At 35.2% G+C, this 25,049-nt stretch overlaps 1 protein-coding gene across 3 annotated transcripts in view; it reads left to right on the forward strand.

Moving 5' to 3' along the window:
- Window positions 1–20,384, forward strand: part of GALAK (galacturonic acid kinase) — an 89,132-nt gene extending 68,748 nt beyond the window's left edge. The window contains exons 10-15 of one of the 3 annotated variants that reach the window (XR_014349739.1): window positions 12,245–12,285; window positions 12,392–12,420; window positions 13,269–13,338; window positions 13,427–13,516; window positions 13,619–13,718; window positions 19,954–20,384. Coding sequence is in view for 2 of the 3 variants with exons in the window: in XM_028265653.2 (XP_028121454.1) it covers window positions 12,245–12,285; window positions 12,392–12,420; window positions 13,269–13,338; window positions 13,427–13,516; window positions 19,954–20,198 (475 nt within the window). In the remaining variant the exon portion in view is untranslated. Of the gene's footprint in view, window positions 1–12,244; window positions 12,286–12,391; window positions 12,421–13,268; window positions 13,339–13,426; window positions 13,517–13,598; window positions 13,719–19,953 lie in introns of those variants that run through there. The other 2 variants (XM_028265653.2, XM_082903699.1) reach the window with 2 other exon arrangements.
- The last annotated feature ends 4,665 nt before the right edge of the window (window positions 20,385–25,049 follow it).

Consider the following 25,049-nt stretch of genomic DNA (forward strand, 5'->3'; position numbering starts at 1 on the left):
AAGCTTGAAGTATTTTTTGGGAATTGAAGTTGCTCGCTCCAAGTATAGGATATTTATCTCACAGAGAAAATATGTGCTTGACATGTTGAAGGAAACTGGGATGCTTGGCTGCAAGGCCTGTGACACTCCATTGGAACCCAATCAAAAATTAGAGGATGATGAAGGAGAAGCTGTTGATAGGGGGAGCTATCAACGATTAGTGGGTAAGCTCATTTACCTGTCTCACTCACGTCCTAATATTGTTGTTGCTGTTAGTGTGGTTAGCCAGTTTATGCATGCTCCTCATCAGATTCACTTCGAGGCTGTCATGAGAATCTTGAGGTACTTGAAGACTGCTCCTGGTAAGGGTCTTTATTTTTCAAAGTATGATCATCTTCATGTGGAAGCCTATACAGATGCTGACTGGGTTAGATCAGTAACTGATAGGAGATTGACTTCAGGGTATTGCACCTTTGTTGGAGGCAACGTAGTTATTTGGAGGAGTAAGAAACAAAATGTGGTTGCCAGGTCAAGTGCAGAAGCTGAGTTTAGAGCTATGGCACAAGGGGTGTGTGAGCTCTTATGGATCAAGTTATTGTTGAGTGATCTAGGTATTGATTAGACGGACTCCATGCGGTTATACTGTGATAATAAGGCCGCTATCAACATCGCTCACAATCCGCTTCAACATGACAGGACAAAGTATGTTGAGATTGATCGCCACTTCATTAAAGAGAAACTCATTAGTGGCACCATTTGTACTCCCTCTGTGCAATCTGGTAAATAACTTGCTGACATCTTCACCAAGGGAGTTGGGAGTAACCCATTTCATGACATATTAGGTAAGCTGGGCATAAGAGATATTTTCGCACTAGCTTGAGGAGGAGTGTTAGCATAATATGTTATTATTTGGGTTATTATTTTGTAATTATTCTATGGCTTAGGGCTCCCTTGAAATTATTAATCTTCATTAATATAAATAGGGGATGATAACCTAATCATTCCCTAATTTGGTTACTCTCTAAAATCATCAAGAACTACTAGAGGATGTGAGCTACTGGTAGAACGAGAAAAAGAATGAGAAAATGATCATGAATTAAATTGAGAAAATGTACGACCATATATTGGAGAATAATTCAGGAAAAGTAATTTAATACAAATAAACAAAAATAGAAAAAGGAATCACAGAGTTACAGAAATATTTGACTTACAAACTTTCTATATCGAACAAAGAACAATTTGTGATTGAGGCCAATATTTGAACACTGTGTCTTTGACAGAAATATGTTCTGTCTCCTGGATACAACAATCACCACTACAAATTTTGCACTAATTTTGTGTGTACAACGAACCAATGAATGTGCTTAGCACTCTCACAATTCAAACTCACAGAATATGTAATATGCTGAGTCTAGAATAGAGGAGGAAGATGAAAGCAAAGATTGAATTGAATGACTAAACTGGATAGATGGACTGCCTTTATGTATGCAAGGAAAAACCTATTCACATTGGAGATGACAGCCTGAATTCAAATTTGAATTTTCAAAATTCGGATAAGCAAAAAAGACATGACTTTACAATCGTGTCCATACGCCAGAAAAATGTTACTCATCAGAGAAGATGACTTGAATTCAAATTTGAATTTTCAAAATTTTGGCTCAAGATTTTGAATCTGAAATTCGAATTAGTGCAAAAAATTTAAATTCAAATTCAAATAGTTTTGGCCCAAAAAGATAGGTAATGCGCCTGCCGGCCGAACCTAACTCACACTCACACGCACCTGGCTCGGTTGGGTGCTGGGCGGTAGCACGCTTGCTTTTTGTGTCCAATTGGGCCCAACCCACCATAGCCTATGTCCAAGGGTCAAACTAGGAGCTTTAACACTCCAAAGTTTTCCTAAGTTTCCTATGTAGGACAAGAATGCATAACAACTAGTTGAGAACCTCATAAACCTACTCGAAGTTCATGAAGCTTACTTTGGAGTTGATTTCTCAATGACTTACAAATTATTTTGACCAACTAATTACCAAATCTTGTTCATCACACGACAATGAACGCATCGCCACTCGGATCCACAAAAACTGACATGTGGGTCCTACATTAATTATAGCTCAAATTTTTTGAAAAATAAAGTTTAAAAATCATTTTTTTCCCAATACCATCTGATTTGCAAATCTAGGGCAGGCATACTTTGACAGAAACTGCACTCATCCTAAGAATGTTGAGGCTTTTGAGCTGAGAACGAGAAGAAGATGAGTAGGTAATGATGGAGGAAAAGTAGAGGGAGTAGCAAACATTGACCCAGAAGGAGATGCTCCATGTGCAACTTTGAGCCGTGTTTCCTCAGCTATTAATTCTCGAACAATACCATCGACTGAAGGTAAGAGTGAGCGATGTAGAATAACACCACGAAGAGGCTCAAACTTGTCACACCCTAAACCCGAGAATGACCGGCCGTGGCATACAAGGCCTTAGCCCAAGGCACACGTAAGCCTAAACACAAAACCGTAATCACATAGAATACATGTAACAATAGTCTAGTAATAAATAAATCAAAACTCAATCCAAAGACATGCCACAAGTATGCATGGCAAAACGAGCCATAACTAAGTTTCAAAAAAAAGATATATACTAAATAGAACACAAACCGCTCATAAAATAAAATAATTCTAAATAAAATCCAACTAGAATGTATGCACAAAACCGACATAACAAGCTAAAACAAAATAATTAATGTCTTAGAGGTCCATGCAATTGAGTCTCCGCTACGCCATGAGTCCACTCTAAGTTCTTCTAACACCTGGAAGTGATAAACTATTAAGTCAGCTGATAGCTCAGTGAATAGCGACATGGATAGTAAATACAGTTTTAAAAGATATATATAACAGAAACTAGATTGGCATATAGTTTTGATAAAGATAATCTGTTTCAAAAAGAAGGTTCCACAGTTCAACAGTTAAAATACTCATGTCTCTCAAGAACATGATAAATGACATTTTCTACTTCAAACATATTACAACATGAACACCAATAATTTTCTGGGTACCAAGAATAACAAGTAACATGCCACAAAGTTGTCAAGGCAATAAGCCCATGGGATCCAATATCGAACCAAGAGTCATCCTCAGGGTAGCAACCCGGGCCTTTTCTCTAAGACGATCCAATTGAAGGTCACCTAGCCTAGCCTAAGTATTTTCCTTACAATTGTTCAGCACTAGAGTCATCACGGCCTAATCCGGATTTGTTCCCTAGTGGCCAGAATCACCACATACAGTGGAATAATTTCCCTAGACTAAAATATATAGAAGGTCCCGATAATCAATACAATTCAGTTTCGCAAAAAATGGTAGTTCACCATTATAAACATGAGACCATAACAAATAGTTTACAGTATGCCAAGTTTGCATATGTTTCAGAAATAATTTAATTCCATTGATAATATAATAATTTATCAAAATAGTTTAGTCTTAAAACAACAATTTAATTTTCCAACAGCTCAACCCCATTCACCGTTACTCTTAAATAATACCTAAGTTCATGTTCTTCAAGGTCTCAGATTACTCATGACATGGGTTCAGATTGAAACTTAATTAAAATTCACTATAAGATAAAATAGAATTTTAATCAAATTTTCCCAATCTATTCGCTAACTTTGAAAATTAAAAACCCACTCCACATTGTTTGAAAAATTCCAAAACCCTCTAGATATCAACTAATATATCCTAAGTTTCAAACCCAATTGGTTTTACTTGATTTTCTTATCAAAATAATTATTTACAATTAATTATGCCCAAACAGATTATTTTCTACAGTACTTTAAAGAAATTAATGGTTCTCTTAGTATACACGAGCAATCAACGCAAGGCCAAAAATCTATGAAACTAGACTCGAAACCGGTTCTAATGACGCTAATTTGAAAATTTTCGGATTTATACCCAAAGAGAACGACACTTTCGAAGTTACTGTTTTACACCAGTTTTCTAGACAGATTTGAATGCACCAGTTAATATAGATTTTGAATCCCAAAAATTATGAGAAAATTATGATATGCAATTCAATATGTAATTAATCTACTGTAAACATGTCAGTTCAAAATTTATTCGTTTTATATGATTCCTCGATTTTTAAAGTTTGTGGTTCTATACAGAATTTTTAAATTAAGAATTACACCCATTCTTTACACAATTTATTTCCTCAGGTTTCTTAACAGTGTATATATATATACAAAATACATAAACCTACAACCTCTCCATCAACGAAGTAAATAGTAATAGAATAAGGATAGAGAACAAAGAAAGAAGAGAAGAAAACCTAAGAGGCCACACGGCATAACACACACAAAGCTCTCCTTCTTGGCTACAAAAATAATCTTGATGATTGAATCACCCCTCACTTTCCTTCATAAACCCACGGCTGCTAGGGTTCCTAGTGTTGTAGAAAACAATTATAACAAGAGTTAGTGTAACGCCCTCAAAATAATAACAATAAACCCATCAGATAAGACATGCATTTACATTTAAACTAACCGCATTCCTTTCATTCATTAGAATTCCAAGACATAAGTATTACATGTTAACCTCATAACAAAATGCCCTACGGGCTTACAGCTTTCCAAGTTAACACTTGGTTACAACAAAGAGTTCTAACTCGTTTACACATTAAGCCCTTGGCTTGAAATTACATGTAATACATCAAAAGTAAAACGACAAAACTATGCCCGCCACTAGCCTCCCAGCTATGTCCTTGGAGGTGGCATGCTTCCTGTACCTGAAAATGATATTCCCATATAGGGTGAGCCACAGCCCAGTAGAAATACACTAAACCAACCATGGACAATGACTAAAACATTAGCAATTGATAGTTGGTCAACACTGATACAATCACATAAATTACATATTTATGTCAACGACTTACAAGTCCCAATTACTTTTCATTTTCCCTTTTTCAACAGATAAGCATGCTAGCTCTATCATCATTTCCACAGATATGTATAAAAACTATATCTCACATTCAGATAAGCATAAAAGCTATATCCACATTCTCTCAGATATGTATATCAACAATATCCACAGATAAGCATACAAGCTGTATCCACACTCTACAACAGATATGTATAACCACAATATCCACAGATAAGCATATAAGATATATCCATACTTCACAAAGATAAGCATATGAGCTCTATCTTCACTTCTCTAGACAAGCATATGAGCTCTGTCTACGGAGTTCATCCCCTATCTCCTCCCAATACCTATCCGGTTTAGAGGTACATCCCCTATCTTCCCCTAAACCGCGGAGTACATCCCCTATCTCCTCCTCTACACATAACGTATATAAACACATTGGTTCTATATACAATCACACAATACACACAATTAATGTATTCTATCAACCGTCAAGTTCCATGACACATTCCATTGATTAGTTTCCGTTTACCTAATCATCATGCATTGTCTACGACAATCTCGACCATCCTCCACCGATAGCCCAAAGCAGTTATTTCTAAAACAGAAAATAAATGCACAAATGGATATTCAATCAACATTTCATTTCCTCATTTCTCACCAATTAATTATCCCAATTAATTAAACAATGTAATTAGGCCATTTTCCATAATTACCATTTCAACCCTTAGGTCCCATTTTCATCAATGATTCAACAATCATTCTATTTTTCTATGCCAAACATGCATCTAGGTTTATTATGAATAAAACCCCAACTTTTGTAAAATTACACAAAAGCCCCAAACTTTCACAAATTTACCAAACCAAGCCCAACATCTCAAAATACCAAAATTTAAAGACAAAACCCATAGAGAGGAGTAGGATATCCCTACCTCAAATTCGGAGTCCCAAAGGAGAAGACGACAAAACCCAACGTGCTCCAAAACCCGAGATTTTCAGATTAAAATGAAGCCCTCGACGATCAACAACTTTTTTGTAAAGGCCAAAGGTGAGCAAATCACTCCTACTAGATCAAAACCTAGAGAGAAGGTAGTATCTAGAGAGAAAGACTCAACAATGGTGTTTTTAGAAAAGTAAGAGAGAGAAGAGAAAGTGAAAAAGTGATTTGAAAAGTCACAATTTCGGGATTTAGACCCAGTCTTCCGCTCGAGCGTAAAACACCCCGCTCGAGCGGCCACTCACAGACTTCCGCTCGAGCGGCCAACCTCCCGCTCGAGCGCAGAATGCACTCGCCCAGCACTTTTGCAGAACCAGGCCTCCGCTCGAGCTCCCAACCCTACGCTCGAGCTCACAACACTGCACAACAAGATACTGGATGGATGTATTCCCCGCTCGAGCGCCAACACGTCCGCTCGAGCGGACAGGCCAAAAATCTGGGCAACTAGTTTTGGTTTCTAAACTCAACCAACCTGAAACCAACCCGCCCAACACATCCTATAACTCAAATACAAAGTAAGAAAGGATGTAAACAAGATAATAAATAACTACCAACATCCACGGACACATGTCCGGATCACTATACAACAAGGGTAAACCCGGGATCGCTATAACCTCCCCCCCTTAAAGAATTTCGTCCCCGAAATTAAGCACAAGTTTTCAAAACAAGTTTTCCTTCATTTTAGACAATGTTACAATTTAACATTCAACAATTCGACCCATTACCGGTCATCCCATCCCTTTAACAAGAGACATATCACAATATGTAAACAACATATGTATTTTCAACATGCATCAACATTATGCACTATCCTTCCAATTTCAACAATATATTCAACATATATAGTGTTACATCCAACTACCATATGAGGCAAGTTCCAAACATACTTCCAATAACCAAAACATTCTCAATGTTTCACAACTTAAGACATATATCAAAGCTCTTAAGTTCAACAAAATGTAAAATTTAAATACAAGATTACATATCAACAAACAAGTCCGGATATTTCTTACGGACTCCCAACTCACGTTCCCAAGTGGCTTCCTCCACTCCGTGATGTTTCCACAAGACTTTCACCAAAGGAATGGTCTTGCCACGCAGGACCTGATCCCGCCTATCCAAGACCCGTACCGGTCTCTCCTCATACGAGGCATCCTCATCTACCTCTAAATCAGTCCAATCCAACACATGTGATGGATCTGGCTCATACTTCCGAAGCATACTCACATGAAACACGTCATGCACTCCGGACAACTGCGGTGGTAAGGCCAATCGATAAGCAACCTCACCAATCCTCTCAAGGATCTCAAAAGGACCAATAAACCGAGGGGATAACTTAATATTATCATCTAACATTATTATTATTATTTATTTTAATAGTAAATGTTGCCTCTAAATTAGAGATTTCCACTCTAAATTTATTTTAGGTTTAAAATTAATTAAAAGACCCTCCAATAATATTTAATTTGCACTAAGAGATTCATAGTAAAATATTTGAGGTTTGTAAAATTATTATTATTTAATTATTTACTTTATTTTTTATATTCGGGTTCTCACAAAACTAATCTCTAAGAGCCATAAGAAACTATACTAGCTTATATTTCTCCCTATACTGCACAGAACAATGTAGTATTTGTTGCTTAGATGGTTCCATAAGGACCAACTGATCGCAATAAGTAGTCATCTCATTATAAAAGTCCTGATTTGACTTATCTTTCTTTGTACTACTATGAATAGACATCTCTAGCTCATTGTATTGCAAAATTTAAGTCTACATACTCCACTTCATCCTTGGTAAGAACAATGGACTCAGAGGAGGAACCACCCGTAATAGGTACAATTGAAGCAGACTCAGTAGACTGGTGAATCATAGTATGATGTGCACGAGAAGCACCTCTACTGCTAGGGCAACCACCTTGCCCCCCTAACCGAGGATGACCATGAAGTTTCCAGTAGTGCTCCCTATCATGACATGGGCGGTTGCAAAAATCACAACAGTGCTTATCCCTATCACCAGAAGAATCACCAGACCGTCCCATATTAGGTTTCTTACCACCAAGCTTGGAATCCCAAGGAAGAGTAGAAAGGAGAGGTGAACTAGTCGGGGCAGGTGGGTGTAACATAACCTTACGTTTGATTTCCTCATGGTGAACATAGGCAAAAACCTCATGAAGAGATGAAAGTGTCTCTACCCAAGATTTGGATATTGACTTAACCCAACAAAAAAAACTCAATAATTCGTTCTTGCTCAATCAACTGCTGCAATTTCAAGGCATCTGTTGCACTATCCATCTCTAGTGTTTGATAGTGATCTGACTCCTTCCACGAGGCACGAAGGTTGTGGGAGTTTGTTGGGAAGGTATGCCGTCTACGTAAATCTCTATATGGCTTGAGGCAGTCTCCTCGTGCTTCATTCAGCCAGTTCAACTCTGTTATTTTATCCATGGATTTTGTTCAGTGTCACTCTAACCACACATACTTCATTCGTGGTAAGGCCAATGGTTGCTGTGTCATTTTGTTGGTCTATGTGGATGATATCATTCTTACAGGGGATTATGCCTCATGCATTTCTCAAATAAAACAGGAGTTTAGTCGAGCCTTTGACATCGAGGACTTGGGTCCTCTCAAATATTTTTTGGGGATTAAAGTAGCTCGTTTTCTTGAGTATATTTCTTCAAGATATAGGTATGTTGTTATTCACATCTTGAGATATCTCAAGTTTTGTCTTGGTTTGGGTTATTCTTCACTAATGGGATTCTGACAGGACTATCCTGCTTTATGGATGTAGACTGTACAGGGTCATTGATTGACATATGCTCTACCTCTGGGGTATGTACTTTCTATGGTACTCATCTTCTGTCATGGAAAAGCAAGAAACAAGATACTGTTTCTCGGTCTTCTGCTGACGCTGAGTACTGGACGTGTGAGTTACTATCCATTCTTATTGAGTTAGGTTTTAAGGGAAGTATTCTCTCCAAGTTGTTTTGTGACAATAGGTTTGCCATATTACTTGCCTCTGACGCTGCCCTTCATGAGCGCACCAAGCATATTGAGGTTGACATTGATTTCTTCAGGGAAAAAGTTAGGGCAGGCTTTGTTTGTCCCTCCTTCGTTCCGTCTTTTGATCAGACTGCTAATGTCTTCACCAAATTTGTAGGACCATCTCTACTTTAGTCTTCCATTGGCAAGTTAGGTTTGGTAGATATCTTTGATCCAGCTTAAGCGGGAGTGTTCGAATATAGAATAGACTATATTTCGGAGATCCCTTGAATTTTAGAGATTTGATTATGTAATTACTTATTTCCTTTTTCTGTTTCTATTTATCTTATATTCATTATAAATAGACATGGTCTCACCCACATTAGGGTAAGCCAATTTTGTACACAATTCTTCTAACTGAAGTCTCACAAAAAATGGAAGGGGAAAAAGTACTCTAGAAAGGTAAGGAACTTAGGGATGGTTTTGAAATTGTCTATTTTAGTCAGCTTTTTAACCTTCTACGAAAAGGTGTGCAAAAAAGTAGAGAGAGTGATGTGACAACTTGTAGTGGCCTTTTGACTTTTCGGCTAAAATAGCCTATTCCCAAATGGGACCTTAAAGGCTTAAGTATACAATTAACCATTATGGAGAAGTGATATATTTTACATTCCAGAGGGGCTATAATTGGAGATACCATTGTTTCTAGTACAGAAGTTCCTATAAAAATGGGAAATGCCCTACCTTTGAGTGCGGTTTGAACTATTGATTTACGTAATCAGAAGTAACCAATTAGGTTTACGACGAAACCTAGAAATCGATCATTGATCTAATTCGAGTACCTCATCTCCATTGACGAACCATTTCAATAGTGCAGGTGCTGCCGTGCCATGAGGCACCACCATGGAAGTAATGAAAACGAAAAAGTTATGTAGTTGGATCATTTGCTCCATCCGTTCAAGTTTCGCTTCCCTATATAAGATGAGATGCTAAAAATGAAAGTGGTCGCAAAGCTTACCAAAAGGGCACTAATTAAGACGACTATTAAAAACTAGTTCGAACAACAGGAGCGTTCTGATCCCTTATTGATCCCTTACGAGCTTGCGTTTTCTATGATTGCCTTTTTCTTTTGGTTTTATGCGGGTTATGCCCCTCAGCACATTCTTTAATCATTTCTTTTTTGTTGTTGATATAAAAATAAATAAATTTACTAGTGTGCCTCTATGGTTAAAGTTTTACAATGTTCCCTTGGAGCTTTGGGCTGAAGATGGTTTAGGTTATATTGATTGTACCATTGCTAATCCTACGTTCTTGAATGAGCCTACCTTATGAAGAATTAGACTAACTTTTGGTAGAATATGTGTTGATGTGCTTGAAAAATAATGAGAACCCAAGAACATCAAGATAAATCTAGGATATGGAGAGCCGTTTGAGATTAGAGTTAAAACTATTTGGATCCTGTGTGACACCCCAAATCCTGCCCTAAGAGATGAAGTCTAGGTAACATCACTCATGAGTCTTTTGGCCAATAACCGAGTAAGATCCCAGGAAATATTGGAGAAGTCAGTATTGCCTGTCTTCAAAGTCCAATCCATCACACCTCAAATCCAGGCATGACCAGCCATGGCCCACAAGGCGTTAACCCAAGGCACACGTAAGCCTAGACACGAATCCATAATCACATAGAATAAATGTAACAATAATCCAATAATAAATAAATCAAAACTCAATCTAGTGACATGTCACAAGTATAAACGGCCAAAACCAACCCTAATCAGTACCATCCATATAACCAGTGGGACGCAAACAACCCACATAACAAAATAATCCTAAATGAATCTCAACTAAAAGTATGCACAAAATTGTCATAATAATTTAAAAATAATAAATGAATGTCCTGGAGGTCCATAAAATAAAGTCTCTGCTAAGCCATGAGTCCATTCGAAGTCCTTCTCTCACTTGAAAATGTTACTCCCTTTGTCCCAAAATAATAGTTCCTTTTGGGGAATCTAACTTTTTTTGGTAGTACAATTATTGCACTATAAAAAAATTGATTTTCCAAAATTACCCTTTGATAGTACATTTTTTGGGCAATTTCAATTGTCATAATTGTACTTTTTGTGTTAATGAATTTAAAAGAAGGGAAAAATAGGAAATTCATATTATTTTAGTCCTTGATTTTTGTAAATGGACTAATATTTTGGGACAATGAAAAATGGACTAAGTGACTAATATTTTGGGACGGGATGAGTAAACAACTAAGTTAGCTAATAGCTCAATGAGTTACATAGATAGTAAATACAGTTCAAAAAACAGGGTTCCATTCCAAAATAAGATGTATATAACATAAATTAGATTGGCATACAGTTTTGATAAAGACAATCTGATTCAAAAACAAGGTTCCACAATTTAAATAAAAATATCAACGTCCCTCAAGAACACCACAAATGAGATTCTTCACTTAAAACAAATAACAACATGATCATCATTATAATTTGGGTACCATGATTAACAAGTAACATGCCACAAAGTTTTCGAGGCAATAATCCTGTTGAATCCAATATCGAACCAAAAGTCATCCTCAAGGTGGCAACCCAGGCCTTTTCTCTAAGACAATCCAATTGAAGGTCATCCAGCCTAGTCCAGATTTGTTTCTTACAATCATTGAGCACATCATTGCAGCCTAACTCGGATTTGTTCCTCAATGGCCAGAGTCGCCACACACAATGGAATAAATTCCCTCGATTTTTACATAAATATGGTCTCAATAACAACACAATTCAGCTTGACTATTACAAACATGAGATCATTTCAAACATTTTACTATATGCCAAGTTTACACATGTTTTAGAAATAATTTAATTCCATTGATAATATAATAATTTTATCAAAACAGTTTTAGTTCTAAAACAACAATTTAATTTTCCAATAGTTCAAGGTAATGGAACATTTATAAAAATATGTAGCATGCAACTACTCAGCTAAAGATGGAACAATATAATTCTTTAAATACGAAAGTCCAACTAGTACCCTGAACAAAGTATGAAAACTGCGCATCACTACTAACTCCCAAAATGCTAAAAGTAATAATAAAGTATGTAACCCCAAGCCAAAGCGCAGTAACTCGGTTCAACCCAACTCACCATTACTCTTAAACAATACCTAAGTTCATGTTCTTCAATGTCTCAAATAACCCGAGATATGGGTTTAGGTCAAAACTTAATTAAATGTGACTTTGAGATAAAACAGAATTTTTGTTTTTGCTTTTGTTTTTGTTTTTGTTTGGTTTTTGGTGGGTTTGCAGCTGTCCATGTTATGGTGGAATTATTTGGATGTTGTTTCAGCAAATGTTTGTAGGCTTTATTTCTCTTTTTTGCATGTTCTGCAGATCTTCTGGGAATGAAGGGATGGAGCCTCTCCTGTCCAATGGTCAGTTTTTTGACCTTATTTGCAAGCTTGAATTACATAAATATTCACTTCTATAAAGATTCCAGGTACCTTTATTTATGTATGTATTTGTTATTATTGTCTACAGTTGAACCAAGAACATATGAAACTCACAAGGTATTACCTTCATGACTTTAGTGTTCAAAGAATGCCTGTCTCCCCATGTTTGTTAAATGTTCCACTTGGATATGTGAAATCTACATTTATCCATGTATTATGTATATATTCAGTAATTATGTTTATTTATCGTTGTCTCTGGGGCGTTCACCCAAGGTGCGACTTTTGCTTTTGTTTACACATTTCTTGCAATGGATATATTTCTTTGGAGAATAAAAAAACAACTTACAGAAATGAGTGGGTGTACTGATTCATTTTCTAAAGGTGTATGCCTTGTCTATGGGGTGTTTACCCAAGGTGCACCTTTGGCTTTCGTTTACACATTTCATGCAAAATGACTCACAGAAATAAATTGGTGTACTGATTCATTTTCCATGGGACGTCAAATGATTGTAGAGAGGAACCATTGTTTGTTGTAACTGTTTAGCTTTGGGTTCTAATTCTCCACTCATGAACTATCAACCATGAGAATGGAGGGTCAAGTTTGACAGTAAACATTTTTTGCTATCAAAGCTTCAGCCTTGAGGTTAAATCTGCACCTAGTCCACTCCTTCCAGCACCCACAGAAATCCACTTACACTGTAATATCCTTTTATCCAGACTTCATACATCCTCTGATTATGTCTTAAAATGACATAACTACACGAGCATGTTGCTAAGGTACTTCGATGTTTATGTTAGTAATTTGTATCATGATGTTTTCCCTACACCACATTAACAATCTCCTCTATCTGTTATTAGGTACATATTTCGTAGCCTTTCATGGAAAAATCTGCTTGCTGTTTTATTAACAGCTTGTTGTAGTTCAAAATTAGTTTTACTAATTAATTAGATTTATATTTCTGCAGTGCAAATTAGAACCCTCTTTAGCTAGAAGAGCAGAGCATTATTTCTCAGAAAATATGCGGGTTATCAAAGGTATTACTTATTCAATGTATTCTCATCATGTTGCCTTTCATGATCTCACCTCTATGTAGTTGATATAACAATGCGCTGATAACTTTAGGACTTGAAGCATGGGCTTCTGGCAACTTAGAAGATTTTGGGAAGCTCATCTCAGCTTCTGGTCTTAGTTCCATCCAAAATTATGAATGTGGTATGCCATGATCTTCTCTTTCAATCTCTTACATTCATTTTTTTGGTGGATGTTTTGTTATTTTTTTTTATTTTGTTTACAGTATGATTCTTTGATTCAAAGGTGATGGTTCATGTCTGAGGGAGGCCATGTGAGTTGGACTGGAGATGATTGGGACAAACCAGCAGGAGATTGACAGCGAACATTGATGAGATGCCCAATGGTGTGCTCTAGTCCAAAGAGGGCACTCCAATAGTTTAGGGAAAATTAACTCAAAAGAATGGTGTAGAGTTTCTGTCACTCCTCGTGATCCAAAGGAGGACATTGATAGAAGAGATTTAGGAAAAAGGTGGAAGAATGAAGTATATGAGATGGGAAATGAGTTAAAATGCAAACAAGGTTAACATAACAAGCTCCCAGTCCATAACCCATATCCTCCAAGATCAAGAAATATTATGAGGGTGTACCACCATAATCTATTTTCAAATTTCACTGGTTCAACGGAAGGAAATATGCATGGACTGAATTATGTTTTAAACAATATTCATTAGTTGAACTCACGAAAAATTCTGCAATGTTATGGTGACTTTGAAATTCAATTTATCTAAAAGTGCTCAACTTTCAAACCCCACTGGAATCTACTGCAAATACAGTGTATAAATCCAAATCTGATCAAAACAATGCAGCATGGTCGAATCTGAACAGGGCATAATCACCTCAATTTAAGTCTAAACAAGTTCCCATTTATGTCAAAAGAAAGGTAACACATAGGCCTATCTCCTGTAAAATTTTCAGAAATTATTTATGAGGTAAAGTTTAGATATAGTCTCTCAAAATAGATTGTTTACTAGAGGAGAAACTGGAAGTTCTAGAAAATTGAGTTTAAGTAGGTCCAATCTAAACAAGACATCATTCAACTTCAAGAAAATCAACACACATCACATGAGGCTTCAAGCCATTCAGACTTATGAGGGAACCTTCTATAGTATAGGAGCATTCCACTATGTCTGTCTTCATTCAATGCCCCTTTCCAAAGCGAAGCGTGAAGAAATCTATTGCTCATTCTTCTCTTTCAAAAAGCTTTGTTATTGTTATTTTCAGCCTGTCCGTGCCCCCGACCTTAGACCTCATTTAGAGAAATTGGCTTCATAGCTCATTCCCATGAATTGGCGGCTAATTATTGATATATTACATCAAGGTCTCAATTCCTATCATAATTCCAATCTTTTAAAACATGAGGAATTCTTCTATTCCTTTGAAACATAATCTTAGAACATAGTAAATAAGAGTCAAACATACATGTTTCCAAACTATGCATCAAGTAGATAAGTCTCTCTCTTATGTGAAGTTTAACAACACTTTTCAAAATTAAGGTCATAAGTGATATCAACACTACCAAAACAAAGATTATACCAATGACCTTATGGCCATACATTGCTTCAAAGACCCTTAGGCCAAGAAACACAAAACACCCATAAGCTCGGCATCTCTCATGCACCGGGGTTCACCTCAACACCTAAAAATATTCAACGCGAGCCAAAACTCAAAAGAAGAAATGGCTAACAAAGGTAATATGCATGATGATTGTACTAATATCATGGTACATGCATATTTATAACCCCAAGTACCACCATCAAAACACTTTCAAAACCAATGTAAAGTAATCCATATTTTATTTCATGAGCACAAGAAATTGATTGTCTACTAAAAGTGTGATTGTAGGTATCACAATCACATTGGCCATGTTTTTATAGATACTAACCCAAGGGATAATACCCTCCAGTGTGATTGTAGGTATCACAACCCCATCCCACCCCAAACAAGATAGTGTAGTAACCGCCCAGTTGTCATAGACTACTAAAGGCCTAACTAAAAAAACAAGTCGGACTCTTGTGATAGTTGGGGCAAAATTTGTATTTTGAGTTGCGGAAGCCATTAATTTCTTTAATTGAGTCCATTAAGTCCATTTGAAACATCTATTGAGAGGAGTGTATAACTATATGAAATGAAACATACATATTCTTGATTATATTATTTAATTCTTTTACAAGGAGTACAACTTTTCAAAAGAGCACGAGGAGGTTTGCATTTAGTTTTTCGATCCAACCTTAAATGGGCATATGTCCCTAATCCAAACTTGATTTTGGGCAATCCTTGAGTCTAAATTCAAGCCCCAAAAGTCTAGTTTCTAATGGTGGTGATCTCATATCCAAATTCCAACTATACAAGGAGATATGGTTAACTTAGTGGCGGCTGCTCACTTTTCTCTTAATCATTTCAAGCCAAATACTTTCCTATTAATTTCCTTTCATTTCTTCCTATTTCCTTCAATTCAAAACATCTAAACATGATATTTTTCAATATAAAACATTTAAAAATGATTTAGGATACCTAGTTTCAAGATTTTACACAAAATCCTTTGATTTATTCATGTCAATGATTGAATTCCCACAAATTCTTCCTGTACCTAATTTCTTTTCATCTATTTTCCATTTCATTTCTTTATTCTATCAAGAACCTATCCTAAATTATTTTCTTGTTGGCTAATTCATATATCATGTGACAGAGGGTGGAATTTCATACCTTCTGATGATTTTTGCTTAAGTTTTGGGCTAAGATTGAAGCTATCCTTCTTCTTCTTCGTCCTCTTCTGTCTCATTTCTCCTACAATTTTTTTAAGATTTTGCCTTGCTCTAGCTCTTTTATTATTATTATTATATTAGGGAGAGAGAGGCACTTGTCTCCCTTTGGTGCATATCTATCCTCCAAGTAGGAGGTGTCCAAACTTAGGGAGAGGTGTGTGCTTCACCATTTCCTAATCCCCCTCATTAGCTTAGTTAATCAAGTTTAGTTCTAATTAAGCAAGGTTAATCTCTAATTATCAGTAACTTAATTAATCTTGATTAGGTCCAATTAATCACACTTAATTACCGCTAATCCCGATTAAGTTTTAGCACAATAATTAGGAAAGCTCTTTATTAGACCTAGGTTATTATGCTTCTTCATTAAGGTTTTTTAAAAATTCTAAGTATTCAAATGTTTAGTTCAAAGTCATCCCTTAACTCTTAAGTATTCATTAAAAATTTCTTCACTTAAAGTTCCTCACCCGTGTGCTCAAACTTTTAAATCTTCTAGTTTTAACCCATGTATTCCTTCTAAATTCCCTACCAATTGCATTCATCGTCTAAGTTGTCATCATATTAATCCACATTTCTATCTCTATTGTCATGTAAGGTAATTAAGGTCAAGTGTTGGTTCATGCCAAGCAAGAATGTTTCCGGTGTGGTAACTACTGCTTTTTAAGGCTCAAAAGAAGCTTATGCTCTAATTATCAACACAATCTAAGGGATTTGTTCTTTCAAAATTCTCTAACTATAGTTTATATTTCTAAGTTGGTATCTAAGCGATTCATGTTTTGACTTCTACTAGAGTGCAAGGCAATTAAACAAGGATGGGATATAATTTTAGAGTGTTGTTATTAACACTCCAATTATTTTGGTCCCCCCATTTCTTTGAATTCCCACTTATAAATTCTAAAACCCTTAAAATTTCTTCTCCCCCCAAATAATACCAAAATTATCCTTGTGAAAACATTCCACCCATTTAGTTGAATGGACATCCACACACCCCAAAAAGACTCTCTCCTAAAAACCCTAACAAAACCCACAAAGGTGATTACTACTTTATCTCCACATACTTGTTCATGACCTGAAAAAATAAATGTTCAGTTACCTATTCCCAAACAAATAAACAATGTTCGGGCTTGTGTTCCGAATTTCGGTCATATGTTCGGGAGTTCAGTCCTGAAAAAATGACGAACAGTTTTTTATTATTTTTGCTATTTTTTTCAAGAAACTTACCCTTATAAGGCCAATCTCCTCTTAGCTAAGAACACTATCAAAGCTATGAACCTCCTTTGAGCTTTTATTGTTGTACTCCTCTCGTCTTATGGAGTTGTGGTTGCTGGAAAAACTTCTACTCATTGTTATTGCTGGAGAAGTGTAGGTAATCAAATGGTTGCCTGGAATATTGCTGCCAAAGGATTTTTAAGGTTTTGAGGGTGGATAGGTTTTGAAAGTGGGATTTGGGGAAGATGGATGGGTGGTGATGGAGGTGGGTGCTCTCATAAGCCCTAACTCATGATGTAGTTGGTGTGTGGGCTTAATTGTGAGATAGGGTGTCCCAAAATTATTGATGTCTTTTTTAGTAATTTCATTTAAGGTTATTATTGTAATAAAAGAAAAAGCTAAAAAATGGGGATCCAAAATAATTGATGGGGTGCTAATAGCAGCACTCTAATTTTATCCTACAATGTGGTCTCCGTGTTACACACATCGGTTTTCTAAGTTCTAGAAAAGACTACTTCCCAACTGTTGATCGTTAACAAAGAATTTGCACATGCTCAAGGCTTCCTAACTATTGATTTATAAGCTTTACTTTAAGTATTTTCCGTAATGAGATAGCTAATAGGGCTCATTGTATTCAAAGATGGATATGGATCTAGTTATGGCACATGGCATTATTTGGGGTATTACAGTATGTCTCCAATGATAGGGCTAATCAAGCCCATTATACTCATGGACACAACAACCAAAGCCAAAGTTTCAAATCAAGTATTCAAAATTAACCATAACAATATCAAACCTTCAAAAAATTAAGTACACTGTGCAAAACATACTACATAAGTGTCACACGGAAAATTCATGTATGCTTTATTTTAAAATATCCCAAATGCTTTATTTTAAAAAATCCCAAACTATAACCGTAGGATTTTGAGAAGAAGTGGAGCATCTTTACAAACACTTAGTGAGCATGATATAAACTAACTGAAATTACTTTAATTAAAACATACTCTATTTATGAAATTTCATCAAAATAACTAAGTAATCAACATAATATTTTCACGTTTCTAACACTTCAAATTTCACAATCTAAACATTAAGAACCTAAAATGCATTTTCCTAGATTGGGAAGTTAAACTTCAAATTTAGGCTATGTTTGCATCATGGATTTGGATTTGGGTAGAGATTTGGAAAAGGAAAGGAAAAGGTGAGTGAAATGTGAAGGAAATAGAGTTACATGTCACCCACTTTTTCCCTTTTCCCTTTTTCCTTTCCAAAGCCCTACCCAAATACATGATCCAAACACTGCCTTAGGATATGCAGGATTCATCAAATACATCATAATTAAGGTATGCATGTTTAGGGTATGCCCCCACCAAATGGTGTGCATTGAGTTGTCAATGAATTGCTTCCAGGATAAATCAAGTCCAGATTTAGGCTTTTGCTTGACTTTGTTTGCACAAATGAAATCAAGCCTGAATGGTCTCTAATTGTTCTAGTTAGCCAAGAAACTGGAAGTATATTACTGCAGAAAATATAGTCCAGAAATGAAAACAGAAATAAGAAAGCTTTGAATGCCTTAGAATGAGAGAGTTGTAAAATGGTTGTGAATTTGCCATTTTTATAGTTGGAAAGCTCCTTGTTCAGAAATGTGTGTTTGTTGATTTTAAATCTAAGTCACATTAATTGTAATTTGACTGTTGTGCTAATAGTTAACTCAGATTTTGAATTCAAACCATCTGATCTCACATTTTAATATTTAACAATGTAGATTGCACAGCTGCAACATATGATCAAGCCATTCATCACATCTTTACAATCAAGTGTGATTTCCACCATATGAACATGTTTAACTATCATAATAATTGTCCGGTTGTTGATAATCATGATTGATAAAAATTAATTTTCTTGATCACACACCACACACACATGTATCCAAGTATTGTACAATGCGCCACTGCCCATGCCACGCACGCGTGGAAGGTTTGTGCACCAAATCAAGCACTAAAGCCTAGTGGCACTCGCTTGTTTTTTCTAAGCTAGTGATTTGGTGGGCATTTATTAAGTTTTCCCATTTCTTTTAAATTTCCTATATGTGACACATAAAATAAGACAATTAAAGCTTTCCATAAACAAGTCAAACTTTTTGAAAAATCCTAAAACATACTATATATATAATGTACTATTTCAAAAATCTTTCTAACAATGTATTGTCATCTAACCAACATTTATTGTTAGAAGTATGACATTTCTATTTACTTTGTGACTGCATCAAGGCATTCATTCTTCTTATTAACCATGTTATAATTGGATTTCAACTTCTAACAATGGCTTCAGAGACTATTAGAATGTCTCCTTTCAAAGTTCCTTTTTCTTTCTTCAAAACATCTCATGCGATTATGTCAACTTTTTGGTTCCAATGAATGAAAAGAAACCAATAATTCAAATAGTTGATGATTCCAAATTAGAATTTATTGTAGTTTCTTGATTGAGCCATTTCAAAGTCTCAACTAGTTTGTTTTCAGATTGAAATTGTGGTCATACTAGTCTAAACGTGGTTTATGCAAGATTTGTGCTTCTGCTGATAAATTTTGTTAAAATATATGAATTGTTCAGGTTGTGAACCATTGATACAATTGTATGAGATCCTTCTAAGGGCTCCTGGTGTATATGGCGCACGATTTAGTGGTGCTGGATTTCGAGGGTGTTGTATTGCCTTTGTAGATGCTAATTGTGCAATTGAAGCTGCATCATTTGTTAGGAATGAATATAAGAAGCTCCAACCAAAGTTGGCAAGCCAAATCAACCAAGAAAATGTTGTTTTGATATGCGATACGGCTGACTGTGCTTGTGTAATCTGACTTGTTCTTGTTTGGGTATGTATAAATAAAGGTACTTATTCGTGCACTGATTTGTAAAATGTATTGTAATTTCATTTAATTCATTGATTGAATTAAATATTCTCGGACCTGTTGTTTCTTATGTGTAGTATGAAATCATTATTATGAATATTAATCTTAGCATTTGATAATGCATCATTAGCCTGAGTACTTATGTTGGTTAGATTAAATTACAAAATGGTCTGGAGGATGTGGGTTTTACATGAAAACGCCATTTCACATTGTTCACCACAATAAAATTTGATGATCCATTTGAAACATAAACTATAGATATGCTTCAGTAAACATTTTGATCTGCAACACAGAGAGACTAGACAAGTCTACGGTGCTATGGATGTGAACAATTTAGAAGAAATGGTAAAACCTCAAGTTTCCAAGTGTGAGAATGTGGGTCATGTATGAGGGCAAACTCATTGTGCAAGAATACAAAAGGTTATAGTTGCTAAAATCACTTCTTTCTATCGGAAGGGACCAAGCCATTAGTGAGATACCACTATGGAAGAGCTAGAATTGTAACCTTGACTCAAGGCCTATGGGTCAAGGGACAGTCTCAGGTAGATAGTTTCTATAGGCCTCCTTATTATTTCGAACTTTCTATTTTTGGAATGGAATATTTATGGAATCTCCATGAATATAATGAAACCTTATTCCATGGTATTTACGTGAGGTTCGTCTTTCTTATTCTTAAGCAAGTCCCTAAGAGGTCTTAGACGATCCATGATTTTTCTTTCATCTTTTGTTTCCTTTTGTTTGTTTCAAGAAATATATCAATCAATTCTTCTTTCTTTTCTCTTGATTTTTTTCCAATCAAGATGTATATCCATGGATCTATGTGTCTATATATAGATCATGTTTATAGATTAATGAAAATTTGCAAAAGCTCTATTTGCCTCGGCCATTCTCTGAGTCTCTTCCTTTTTTCATTTGGCCTCACCACTCCCTTTGGCAGCATCCACTAATTCGGAACTTAATTTGAAAGCTATATTTTGACCCGAATGTTTTTGGGATGCTGTTAATAACCAACTAATGACAAGTGTTTTTCCTTGTGTGGATCCTATTTCAATGAGAACTTGATGAGTCGATCCACCTACACGTCTTGCTTTTACTGCTATATCAGGAGTTACTCCACGTATTGCTTGACGTAAAATAGATAGTGGATTTATTTTTGTCTTTTGTTGAATCTTTTTCATGGCTCGATAGATAATTTGATAAGACAATTTTTTTTTTTTTTTTTCATATTTCAATTTATGGTTGACCAACATATTAACTAATCAATTGCAATAAATTGGATCAAATTTTGTAATTTTTTCTTTTGCGGTACCTCAATGTGACATGAGCATGAAAGAGGTTCAAGAATCTGTTTCTTTTTTATTTTTTAGAAGGGCTAAAATCACTTATTTTGGCTTTTTTTAAGCCCACATTGTAGGGTAGATATCTCCCTTCCAAGTCATACATACGACTTTCATCGAATACGGCTTTCGACGGAAGTCTATATGTCTCTATGAGATCGAGTATGGAATTCTATTTACTCACTTTAAATTGAGTATCCCTTTCCCTCCTATTTTTGCTAGGATTGAAAATCCTGTATTTTACATATCCATACAATTAAGCCCTTGGATTTCTAAAATAATATAAAAGAAGTGCTTCGAATCATTGCTATTTTGACTCAGACCTGTTCTAAAAAAGTTAAGGTATTTTGAATTCTTTGTTGACACGGATAAAGTCAGGGAAAACCTCTGAAATTATTTCAATATTGGACCTTGGACATATAATAGTTTCGAATCGAGTCTTTTTAGAAAGATCTTTTGTCTCATGGTAGCTTGCTAAAGTAGCCTTATGAAACTTTTGTTATTAGGTTAGCCATACACTTCACATATTTCTAGCGATTTACATGGCATCATCAAATGATACAAGTCTTGGATTCCAAGCTCATGGCGTTTCATGTCAGGTATCGAAAAAACCCATCAGGACAACGAAAAACCAGAGACATTTGAGGACTATTGGTTGTCCTAGACAACGTTAGGGTTGTTTTCCTCTGTATTATTTCACTCTTTTGAAATGTATTGTTAGTGGATCCTGTTTTGTAACTATATTAAAACTTTGTAATTATTATTGCTCTACTCTACTATAAATATATATTTTGTGAGCCTGCACCCTTTCCCACGTCACTTCTGTCGATCTTGTGTTAATATCTACTTAAGATCTGTTAAAAAGGTAGCTTTGCAATCTAACGTGGTTGAACTTTGAAAGGAGGCTATATTGACTCCTCCGTCCTTCCTAGGATCTTACCTGATTATTGACCAAAGGTCTCACTGGTGATGTTCCGTTGACTGCAACCTTAGCTAGATTTTGGGGCGTCACAATTGTATCCTAGGAGATAGATGCCATCATTCAGTAAGCACTTGTCTGATGGCGAATGCATTAAGAGCAGAGTGTCACACACTCGACTTAATCATCATTTGAATTTTCTATCTCAGTAAAATAAAATCATGTAAGCATTTTATTTTTTCTATTTGATTTTTTTTTTTACATTACACAGAAGATTGTTCCAACAATTTTTAAACATTGGAATTATTTTGTTCTATACAAAAAAATTTATTTGTTTCCTTTTCAAATCTTTTTCTTGTTACGGAGTGGGTTTTTCCATATATAAATTCATAATTAAAATTCTAGTTTTCAATAATTAAATTATGATTTTTTAGCATTATAATTTTTAAGTTTTCAGTTTTACAGGAATTATATTATGTGTTTTTATAGAAATAAAATTCTATGTGGAATTAATTTGTTTAAATAAATAATATGTTGTTTTCAAATTAATTTGCGCAAATAAAAGTTACAATTTGTTTCTTTTATTTTTGTACTGAATTTATATTAAGTGGTTTATGATTTTAATTTTTTGTGTAGCATTAAATTCTGATTGTAATTTTGTTTTATAATTTAGAATTCATGGCTACTGAAATCGATCAAACTACTCAAATCAATGTTCACACCGATGTTGTTACGGGTACTGCGATTGCAATCGCCTCAACCCCTCATGTTGTTGTGACAATACCAGTGAATCATAGGAAAAAGCCAAAAAAGTTCATAGGAATTGAATTTAAAAGACGGCAGCAGAAAATGTTGTTTTATCTTATTACCCTCAATCTAACTCGTTTCCTCTGTGAAAATGCTCCTACTTTGAAAGAGGACAAAACCGACCGACAAGTGGTTGTTCCAGAAAATTCTACTTTCTTATTTTTTTGATTTTACTAAATTTTTTTAATATTTTAAGCAATTTTTTTTTTTTTTTACTTTTTAGACATACCTAACATAAATAAACTTAAAAAGTAAAAAAAAAAATGGAAAAAAAAACCTTTTAAAAATTCACTAAATACCAAAAATACAAAAAAAATATATATATATATATATATACGAGAATTCAGTACATTTTTTGTATTTTTATGTATTTATTAATTTTTTAAAATATTTTTCACAAATTTTTTACTTTTTAAATACATCTAAGTAAGTTGCATCTAAAAAAGTAAAAAAATGTTTAAAATTTTAAACATATTCACTAAAAACAAAAAAATACAAAAATCAAAAAACTCATTTTTCAAAAAACTTAATCCAAAAAACTCAAACCAAACACACTGGTTGATTTTCTTTGCCAAAACTATATCTTAAATGGGTTTGATAATACATTGTACAACGTCTATAGCCCAATCAAGATGACAATGGAACTTTGGGAGTTATTGGAGAAAAAGTACAAAACAGAAGATGTTGGATCGAACAAATTTGTAGTTGGCAAATTTTTGAATTGTGTGATGATCGATTCAAAGACTATGATCAGTCAAGTTCAGGATCTCCAACTTATTTTGCATGACATTCATGCAGAAGGCATATCGCTAAGTGAATCCTTTCAACTTGCTACCATAATTGAAAAATTACCACAAAGCTTAAAGGAATTTAAGAACTATTTTAAGCACAAGCGCAAAGAAATGACTTTGAAGGAATTGATTGTGCATTTGAGGATTGAGAAAGACAATTAAACTTCTGGGAAGTAGGTTGGAAAACATCCTATGGAGTCAAAGGCAAATGTGGTAAAACAAGCATTTAAAAATAAGAAACACAAGTTTTCAGGAGAAAATTCCTCACAAGGCTCTAAAGGAGGGGATACTAAGAAGTTCAAATTCACTAGCAAATGCTATATTTGTGACAAAAAGGGACATCAAATCAAAGATTGGTGTAGCAAGCGCAAAGGAAAATTGCTATGGGGAATTGTGGTTTGATGTCCAGCCGAGTTAGAGACTGGGAGATGTGAAATCTACCAGATTGTTTTGGTTGCCTCTTGTCTTCATGTGACCCATCTTGATATTGGTCTTTAAGCCACTCTCGACATGGCCTGAGGAAGACACTACCGTGGGGATTGAGGCTTTGTGATCAGCCAAGGAAGGGATTGGGGGATATGGTGTTTGTTCTCATAATGGGATTAGTTTCGACTGTGACTGTCGTTGCTGTGGCTATTGGTTTTCACTATACTCCCTAAAACCGTTAATTATGGTAAATGACTATGTGAGCTTCATGTGACTCCATCAAGATCTTTCATGGAGTTGATTTTTTCCTCCATCATGGCTTTGGTGAGTGACTATGGACGTCACGGCTATGAGGTGCGAGATACTTATTGAACTCTATGTTTTATACGTGGTAGAGACTGGGAACTCGTGGAGACGATTATCATATTTTGATTGGTCTTGGTGATTGTTTTAGCTTGTTTTATTTCTATTTTAGTATGTTTATTAGTTAGATACTTATGTGTTTTATGTCGTTTCATTT

Source organism: Camellia sinensis, chromosome 13 (assembly GCF_055761805.1).
Source record: "Camellia sinensis isolate YWXY chromosome 13, ASM5576180v1, whole genome shotgun sequence".
Classification (NCBI taxonomy): Eukaryota; Viridiplantae; Streptophyta; class Magnoliopsida; order Ericales; family Theaceae; genus Camellia; species Camellia sinensis.